Genomic DNA, 10399 nt, shown 5'->3' with positions numbered 1-10399 from the left:
GGCTAGGTGGCCTCAAAAACGAGAAAAAAAAAGTTTTGACATGCACCACGGAGGGACCAAAAATCGTCGGCCATGGTACACCAGCAACCACGGCGCGACTTCAACTTCGTCGGCCATGGCAACTTTTCTTGTAGTGTAACTAAAATTTCCCAAAGAAATTAACAGAGCTGAGATAGCGATTCATTGTTTGCATATTTGATGGTTAGGACAGCAATATTACTCTTAACCTACTAGGGATCAAATGAAATCCTAAGAGGGATGTTCCCATCGATTGTGAAGCTAAGGTCTACTGAATCATGTATTTACTAGAGTTGTTATATAAGAAATATTTGAACTCTAAGACTCTTTCTCAAGTTTCAGCGAAACCAACCGATTCTCCTTTTTGGAAAGAGCTTATGAATGTTAAAGATGATTTTTTTAAGCGTGGGTCTTTTGTTGTAGGTAATGGGCTCACTACTAGATTCTGGGAGGATATTTGGTTAGGACAAAGGTCATTGGCAACTGAGTATCCCTCCCTTTATAATATTGTTCATCACAAATGTTACAGTTGAGAATGTGTTTTCCTCTACCCCTATCAATATAGGTTTTAGAAGAACTTTGGATGGTAATAAATGGGATAGATGGACACACTTGTTACATAGATTAATTCTAGTTCAACTCACAGATCATGAGGATATTTTCAAATGGAGGCTTACAACATCCGGCCGTTTTACTGTTAAATCCATGTATAATGATATGCTTAATGGCCACACTCCATATCTTAAGAAGTATATTTGGAAAATGAAGGTACCTTTGAAAATTAAGATTTTTATGTGGCTTCATAAGAAGGTCATACTCACGAAAGATAATTTAGTCAAACGTAATTGGCATGGTGATGTAAGATGTTGTTTCTGTGATCAAGAGGAGACAATACAACACTTATTTGTTTCTTGTCCATTTACACGCATGATCTGGAGAATCATCTATATGACTTTTAATATACCTCCCCCCCCCCTAAATATTACAAATATGTTTGGAAAGTGGTTGAATGGGGTGCCCAAAAAAGATAAAAGGAACATTAGAGTTGGGGTTTCTGCTGTTTTATGGGCCATATGGAGAGTTCGTAATGATTGCATCTTTAACACAAAAAGCTTCCCATCATTTTTGCAGGTTATCCCTTTGGTTACCCACTCGATCCGTATGTGATCTTATCTACAATTGGAGGACGAGCGTCCGGCTTTGGATATTGGGTGCAACCAACTGGAGACGGTTGCACGGGATTTTTACAACCGGAGCAGATGGCGTGCTGACCGGCGTTTGATATGTTGATGCAAAGGTGCTTCATGTTTTTTCCTTTTTTTCGATGGCTCATCTTTGTTGAGACCCTTTGCGATCCGTGATTTGTAATAAGGCGTGCCACACGCTCTTTTGTAAGACTGGATTTTTTTTTCAATAAAAGCGGCCGTATGCATCATTGCGATGCAGAGGTTGGGGCAACCATTTTCGAAAAAAATGACATGTGTACGTCTGTACATGTCAATATTGTACTCGGTATTTCCTACTAGTAAACTATCACAAAACTATGTTGGAATACAATATCTTTATTCTATTCTAAACACCGCTACATGAAAGAGATCATACAACAACAATCGAGTATACTTTTGGCAAGAAAAAAGAATATACTGTAAAATAAGTGACTTTATTTCGGAGGGAAACATATGCATTTCCTATCAAATGGGAGTCACGACTCACGAGTCATGCATGTCCCCATGCTGACTTAGTTTACTAGTTCTCAGAAGCTGCAGCGGCCGCTGCAGCCTGTGCCTGCCTCATCTTGGCGAACTCCACCACCCTGTCGACGTCTGGCAAGGCCGCCTTTGCACCGTCAAGCTCACCGAAGCGCTCCACCCATGCCGCTAGGAGCGGAGTCTTAACAGGGTCAAAGATCTTGGCCCCGGACATCACCTCGGTCGCCTTCAGCCACGAGAGCAAGCTCCCCAGCGAAACGTCGACGAGTCCGACGCTCTCGCCGCCGAAGTATCCGTCCCCTTTGGAGCACTCCCTCATGGCTCCCTCCAAGGTCTCAACTGCAGCAAACATCTGCTTACTCCCCTCGGACTTCTCCTCCTCCGTCTTGCCCCTGAACGATTGCATCCACGAAGCAACAAGCTGCACAAACACAGTATAAATCCAGATCCCAGGAGAAGTGAACCGTAAATTTCAATACATTAGTTGAAAAGAAACCTTGTCGTCGATATAGGCGGCCCAGAAGCGCGCTACAGCACGTTCATGGGGGTTGGAGGAAAGCAATGAGGGACCGCTCCCAGCGAACGCCTCGTCGATGTACTGCACGATGACTACGGACTCACAAATGGGCTTCCCTTTGTGGAGGAGAACGGGCACCTTCTTATGCACCGGGTTGGAGCTGAGGAGGAGCTCGCTCTTGTTGCTGATGTCCTCCTCCACATTCTCGAAGCCCAGACCCTTGAAGCTAAGTGCAAGCTTCACCCTGGTCACAAACGGACTTGGCCATGCGCCGATCAGCTTCAGGTCATGTCCTGCGGCCATGCTGTCCTGCTAGATCTGTGTATGAAAGTGTAACTGCTTGTTTTCGCTAGTGTTTCGATGGTTGCTTTGCTTGGTAGATCAAGTGAGAGGGAACTGCATGTATATGTAGTGTTCAAAACGGTGCGTCATGCGTGATGCTTGCAAATTGGGAGTATGGGACCAAGATACACATGCCCGTCTTGGAGAGGAAGTAAGCGTGATAGAATACATGTGCCTATCGGCTTCAATAGTTTGGGCAATGCTATCTTGACCAGTCCATGGCCCGCGAAGATACGATTCCGTCAGAGTCCTCTGGTTTTTGCCTTTTTTTTCATGTGCACTGCGGCCAAAGACTACGAATGCGTAGAGCATGACGCACTAGTGCTATGCTAGTAGGTAAGGTTTCTGCATTGCTGTTGCTTTCATTTGATCGCTACTTGGAGAAGCACCACAGATTTATAAATTTTTAACACCGAAGGCGGGCTTCGCTGCTCCGGCCGGTAAAAAGGACAACGAGAGCTATTGTTTTAAGATGCTCCAACTTACCTCATAGGAGGAGGTAAGAGTATTAAATCAATCTGGACCATTCATAATTTTAATCCGCAGAATTGGATCAAAAGTAACAGACGACTAAAATAAGTTGGGAGTACGTTAAAATGTCTCCAACCAAAAAATTATAGTCCATTAACAACATAAACTCTATTTTTTAGTATGGACTGTGAGGCAACAGCCCCGCAACAATTTATTTTAATAAAAATTCAACTATACAAAAAAGATGAAAGATCTACCACATTACATACCAACATACTTGGCGTACTATGAGGAATGTAAATGAGTGGTGGAATGAGGCGATCCACAAGCAAGGACAATCAAAGAAGGTCATGGCATCCGTTGCAATGTTGGTCTCATGGGAAATTTGGTAGGAAAAAAATGCTCGTGTTTTTCGGAACAATGCCTCCACTTTAAGTATGTTGGTGACTAAGATAAAAGATGAAGCCGCCATATGAAGCCTAGCCGGGGCTAAGGCCATGAGTGTTGTAATGCCGCGAGAGTAGGCTTATGTTTTAGGCTTGACCTTGTGTCAAGTCTTGGTTTGTAACGATTCTAAAACTTCTTCTTAATCAATGAAAATGGCAAATCATTTGCCTCGTTTCAAAATAAAACATTTGTACATACAAACATGACAATACCCCTCAGAACACTGTCATGACAAAGCTGCTCCTCGAGGATTAAAGGGCTCCCATGTGCTTTGCTTTGATTCTATATTGGATAAGCGTGAGATCATGCACAAATCTAGCCTTCCACTTTGTAAAAGTAGGCCTTTCTTGTTTAAATATCATACCACTACGACGAGTCAGATATTCCAACATGCTTTTATCAACATTTCCATGAAAAAAGGCTTGCCCAAACTCTGCTGCCGCATTAACGGCCTGAAGATTATTATTGGAATTCAATGATATTTGCAAATAGTTCCAGATTGCATCCAAAGAAAACATATGCCCTGTCCTCATATGCTCTCGTGGGACAAAGCTCACAATGAGTGTCATCACACACATGCCAATGTCGCCTTTGCAAGAGATCTCTAGTATTAAGACGGCCCGACAGAAGGAGCCAGGCCAACATTTTTGTTTTCATGATACAACTTGATTTCCAAAGCCATGTGTAAACACTGGACACCTTTATATGATAAAAAAATCAGATCATAAAATTTTGCAGCTGTATAGTTCTCACCCCAACAGTATGTCCAGGCATCATGCTGACCATTGGGAGAATTAGCAAGCATCAAGGTTTCAAGCTTACCCAATGGCAGAAAAGACACATGAGACAAAGGCAAGTACAATAAAGAGGCCATATCCTCAGTACCAACAACTTCAGCAGCTGACATTTGATCATTGAGAACATATGAGAACAACTGAGGGAATCTCCTATTCATTGGCCTAGTAGTTCCATCCATAACCCAGTTATCACACAAGACTAAAAAGGTGCCCCTTTGTCAATTGTCAAACTTGCTGCCCATATAAAATTATCCACCAAGTTAAGAACATCTCTTCACAGAAGGAACCATAAAGATTCTCCGCATGAGGAATTCTATTTGGGTAATAAGCATGCCATAAAGTTTAACCCAACGCACATCCTTATGGTTGTAAAATTTATCCAGGAATTTGATTAACAATGCATCATTCTTCTTCTGAAAATCGACAATGCCCAAACCACCACTCTTTTTTGGATTACAAATAATTTCCCATGCCGCCAGACACTGTTTAGGCTCATCAGACACTCAACTGTCATAATAAACTTACCCATATTATTTTTGGTCAAACCAGCAGTGGGTCGAGTAAAATGCGGGGCAACATCTTAATGTGTCTACTTTTTTTAATGTGTCTATTTATTTCTAACAGAATTATGATTTCTATTTGATATTAATTTACTAAATGGAAGAATTAGATTTTAAACTCCATAAACTCAATAATTTATGCATATATAACCTAGTGAAATTTACTTGTTCATCCAAGATATTAGAAAATAGCGAATGCTGATGCAAAGGAGCTTTATGTTGCTACTCTTTTTTATATGGCTTATTTTTGTTGAGACCCTTTGTGATCCGTGATTTGTAATAAATCTTTAGTCGTTTGTGTGTACAACTGTATTCGTTTTATATCTTAATAAAGCGGCCGTATGCATGATTTTGATGCAGAGGCTGGGGAAACCCATTTCGAAAAAATATTGATTAAACAAGAAGTGAACATAAAGAAAACATATACATATGATGGAGCTAACCGAATCATTAAAACAATCACATGGTTAAGTGATTATTTCTAATATCTACAACAATGAAAAGGAGAGGCTTCTCTAGAAATTTGAAGCCAGAGGAATCAATAGTCATTTCCCATTTCTCGACGGAGTTATAGGAACTCTAATTATTGCTAACTGAAAATATGGAATTATTTTTAAAGATGCATTACATCTCGGCATAAGACTGAAATTTATTAAAAACTATCTACAACTATTAGCATCTGTAAAAAAGCATGAAGAAATGATCTTCTAATTAGTGGATGTATATCCAAAAAATCTCATGAAAATTTCCATGAATCGTAATACCATTGAATGAATCATCTTTGTATACTTTTATAATCTTAAAGAGATGGATTTTTGCATCATAAATGAATATAATCATGAAAAATAAAAATAGTAATCTGCAATGGAAAGTAGATTTGTTATGAGCTTATGACCAGTATTACAACCTTACTGCTACCGAGAATTTTGTTTGCTTATCCTACTTGTTATATCAAAGCATTAACAAAAACATTATGACTTGGATATCTATTATATTTCAAAAATAAATTCAGATTTATATCCAACCGTGTTCCTGTTTCTTTCTAGTGGAAAGATGTCATGAAGTTGAGCCCAATCTGCAGAGGAATGACGTATATGTTCTAGTTTGTCATGTGTGCCTAAATATTTTGAACACTATCCATGATTATACTATTATCTTTGTTCAGATTTTGGCTTTGGCTTTTAACTAGATATTATTAAAAAACTAGATATTATTATGTTCACTGGTGGAAAAAGGTCCATTAGTCGCGGTTCGCAACCTCCATTAATACCGGTTGCGCAACCGGGATTAAATAAGCGCGACTAAAGCCCCCCTCCTTTAGTCGCGGTTGCTTACGAACCGCGACTAAAGGCCCGTCCAGGTGGGCGCCAGGCGACCGTCGGGGCGGAGGACCTTTAGTCGCGGTTCTTCTGGCCAACCGCGACTAAAGGCCGCCGCAGGTTTAGGGTTTTAGCCCCCCCTCCCTAAACCTGGTTTCTTTTTAATTTGTATTGTTTTATTTCTTTTGTGTTTTATTTTAGTTTTCAAGGAGTTTCACATATTCTACGGTACTACATACATGCATATATGCGTACAATTTCAAACAAAGTTGAAATTAGAACCAAAAAGAATTCAAGAGGAATATATAATATATATTCAATATCATCGGATGACCATATACAATTTTAAACAAGTTTCCATACATAATTTAATGCATATGAAGTTCTACGTCCACTACATAGTGTTCTCCTTTAGGATCGATGACTTCCCTCGTGAACCATCCAGCTAGTTCCTCTTGAAGTGGTCGGAAGCGAGCTTCTGGACTAAGCATCTTCCGGAGGTTATTCCTCTTCTCATTGTTTTCACACGGAACCCGCTCAGAGGTGTATCTCCGGATCATCTCACAAACATAGTATCCACATAGATTGGTCCCCGGTGGCTGAATATCCCCAGTCGCAGCCACTGACCGCATGAATTGTAGCTCTTTTTTGAATTCACCGACCTTTTCATCTACGAACCGTCTCCAAACCCTACGAGGCAAAGAAAATTAAATGAACAAGAGAGTTATTAGTTACTTGATATTAGGAAATGAACGAAATAGGCCGATCGATATAGAGCGCAAATGAATGAAAATAATTACTTCTGCATCATTTTTCTCATGCCGGCCCAAAGCTTTGCATCTAGATCCAGAGAGTCGTGGACGAGAACTGTGGAGTCGTGAATTTTAATTACTAGCAGAATCCAGTGGAACCTGCAGACACGATACATGCACAGTCATGCATAATAACTCATCGATTAGCCACATACCATGCATGGAGTAAACAAAAGAGAATGTGCTCAAGAAAGAAACACTCACCCGAAATGGTAAGGAAATAGAATATCACTTTTGAGTTCCTGCTTTGAAAGAAACCGCCACAGGTCTTCCTCCACGTCGGCGGGGTGATTTTTTAACACATATCCATTAACGATCTGTGGGTCAATGAACCCAACATCATGGATGTTCCTTATTCTGCATTCCCTAACCTTCATTCTGCATAATAGCGTACACAACAAGATAGTTAGGACAATATATATATATATATAGTGCAGGCAATGAACGAGATGAGGTAGAAATAAATCACTTACAGAACGTAGCAACTGATGATAGATTTGTCGAGCTCGCGCAGATTGAACAGCTGGAACAATTCACTCTGATGAATTGTTACATAGTAATGTTTGAAGTGATGCTCATGTCTAACTTCCGCATAAATATAATCTTTGGCGTTTTTATTTTTTATGTAACCCTTGTACCAAATTAGCAGATTTTTCATTTGTGGAGGTAGATCATTTTCTCGCGCAGGCTCGACGAGAGGCCCATTCGGCACATATGTAATTACTACCTCACTCACTGGCGCCTCCTCAAGGCCTAACACTGCACGAAGAGTCATACCCATCTGGGCCGCTTGTTCTCTGGCGCCCGTTACAGTCAATCTCTGTGCTGCCGCAGCTGCTATGATTGTGGGGTCCATTAGTTCAGCATCCGGACCGGCGGCTTTCACTATGAGCGGGGGGATCGATTGTTTACTTTGTTCCCCGAGCTGGGCAACTCGTTTCCCGCTTATTTTACTTTCTGATTCTTTCTCGGCCTCCTGCTTCTCCGCCAACTCTTTCTTCTCCTTCAACATGAGTGCTTGCCTACGAAGTTCACGTGCATAGTCCTCAGGCAGATTCTTCGCGGCTTGGGACGGTGTGCTCAAAAATGACTTAGCCCACTTCTTTTGCTTATTAGAAAATACTGGGTTGGGCTCGGGCTCTCTTTTCTTCTTGCAGTCCGCCTTCCATTTCTCATAATCAGCAGTCGCGGCCGCGTCGACTTCCTCGGCACTACGTTCCCAAGGCCTTCTGGGGAGAGGCTTCAGTGATGGCTCCGGTACCTTTGTGGTCTTAGGTACATAAGGGTTCGGGTTAATAGTCCAGGACTGCTTCTGCTTCTTCGCCGGAGGTGGATTGGGGGCGGCGTCCGCTACCCGCCCGGGCGGACCGGGGGCGGCGGCTGCTTACCCGCCGGAGGTGAATTGGGGGGCGGCGTCGGCTCACGTGAAGGAGGTGTAGGTGAAGCACCACCACCACCACCATCGCCGCCACCGCCACCACCACCGTAGGGGGGTGGACTTGTTGGCCTTGGCGCCTCGCCTGGAAACTTGATAAACTTCTTTTGCCATAGAATGAACTGGCGCTTGACATCTCCAAGTCTTCTCTCCCCTTCGGGTGTAGCAATGTCAATCTCCGGGTCCTCAAACCCTTGTACTATGTCCTCCACCGTGACACGAGCATAGCCATCTTGAATGGGCTTGTTGTGGTGGAGTGCTCCAGGTTCACATGGTAAAGCACTGCCGATGGCTACCTTCATGGACATGTTCCCCATTGGATAATACAAATGACATTCTTTCATTTCCTTTACATCGTCCACGGGGCAGCGAGGAGGCTCCGGTGCAGTAATTTCGATCTCCAGAGGCTCCGGTGCAGTAATTTCGATCGTCGGTGCATGTGCACCAGCCGGTGGGGGCTCCGTGGAAGCCACGCTGCTTCTCCGCTGCTGGCTTCCGAGATCCGGTGGATGATCTTCATGCTGCGTCCGAGCTGCATCTCTTTCTCACTGAATTCCGATGCCAACCGCGCCAGCTCATCTTTTTGCCGATCCGCCTTTCTCTTACGGCTTCTGTAACTGTAGGGGTCATTTTCCTGGGAAAACCCTTCTTCCCACGAAACGCCAGTGCCTTTGCCTCGTACACGTCCTCCGTGTTCAGGATTCCCGAGGGCTTTTGTCAGCTGGTCATTCTCTCTGTTGAACTTGATCTTCCCCGCTTGAGCATCCCTCATTGCGTCAATAAGGGCTTGGGTGGGTTTAAACTTTGTGTCTCGGTGAACACACTCCCCTGTCACCGGGTCTAGCGTTCCCCCATGCCCGTACCACCAGCTTTTGGCCCTAGGGTCCCATCCCTCGGTACCTAGAGGGATTCCTCGCGTCGTCAGGTCATCCTCCATCTTCTGCCACTTAGGCTCCGAAAGGCGGTATCCTCCTGGCCCCATAATATGATTGTACTGCTTCTTAGCCGCATTTGCCTTATTTTTATCCGATATGGCCTTGAAATCCTCTGATTTCTTTTGCCTCACAAATTCGGGCCAATCATCTTTCAGCTTCTCATACTGTCCGATGAAATCCGGAGTCTTCCCCTTCTCGACATATTGAGCCGCTAAATTTTTCTTGTATGTCCGGAATGTTGTGGCCATCTTCTGAAGAGCGAACTCTTTGATCAGCCTCCTCCTCTTACGTCCCTCCGGATCGTCGTTACCGAATTCATCTATTTTGCGGTATTCCGGAGGTAGAACGAAATGCTCCATAAGCGTTCTCCAGCATTCCTTTTTCTTTCTCTTGCTGACGAAACTGGAACCAACACGTGCCTTCACTGTCTCTAACAACGACTCCGCACTGGTTGATGAACTTGGTGTACGCCTCTTCGGGCTCCAGCGGCTTGCCTTTTGGACTGATAACATCAATGGTATATATTACTCCTTGTTTCAGCGTCTTGGTTTTGCCACGCTTTGTCTTCACCGATTTTTTCGACGATCCGCTGGCCGAGGGCTAAAATAAGAAAGAGAGTCGAGTTAATACACATATTTATTGAAATCGGTAAATTTGTATCACCAGCTGAGGCTCAATGTATATATATACCTCGCCGGAGGTGGTGATTGCTAATTGCTTATCAACATCGCCGGAGGTGTTTGTCGACGGTTGACCTCCATCAACAGTGCCCGTTCCTTCGTCATCACCTCGCTGACAACCTTCATCATCACCGCCAAGGTTCAGATAAGAAGAGATATCGGCCTCTTCTTCATCTTCTTGGGGCGGCGGCACATAAATAATGTCGCCGTTTATGATGCCGAAAAGATGTGCCTCGGCTTCCGGATTATAGTTATCCCTAATCGGGTCGGCTCTATCGTCCGCCATATGTGTCACTCCCGAAAACATGTAGTAAAAACTAATTAATTGTGTATATGCCAGCATTATACCGGTGGCGG

The 10399-nt window shown here is 43.3% G+C and overlaps 1 protein-coding gene across 1 annotated transcript; it reads right to left on the bottom strand.

Moving 5' to 3' along the window:
- Positions 1-1659: 1659 nt before the first annotated feature.
- On the bottom strand, positions 1660-2634 carry LOC124675796 (probable glutathione S-transferase GSTU6). Its single transcript, XM_047211869.1, has 2 exons — positions 2224-2634; positions 1660-2148 (listed from the first exon to the last, which is right to left on the bottom strand). Exons 1-2 carry the CDS (start codon positions 2545-2547, stop codon positions 1765-1767), a joined length of 708 nt encoding a protein of 235 aa, XP_047067825.1. The 5' UTR covers positions 2548-2634; the 3' UTR covers positions 1660-1764.
- Positions 2635-10399: the final 7765 nt, after the last annotated feature.

This window comes from Lolium rigidum, chromosome 7, assembly GCF_022539505.1.
Source record: "Lolium rigidum isolate FL_2022 chromosome 7, APGP_CSIRO_Lrig_0.1, whole genome shotgun sequence".
Lineage (NCBI taxonomy): Eukaryota > Viridiplantae > Streptophyta > Magnoliopsida > Poales > Poaceae > Lolium > Lolium rigidum.
Note: the sequence above shows the minus strand (reverse complement) of the source record. Positions and strands in the feature narration are given on the sequence as shown.

Coding starts and splice junctions, on each gene's coding strand:
- LOC124675796 (XM_047211869.1), bottom strand. CDS start 2,547: ATGGCCGCAGGACATGACCTGAAGCTGATCGGCGCATGGCCAAGTCCG. Junction 2,149..2,223: donor CCGCCTATATCGACGACAAG/GTTTCTTTTCAA, acceptor GTGTTTGTGCAG/CTTGTTGCTTCGTGGATGCA.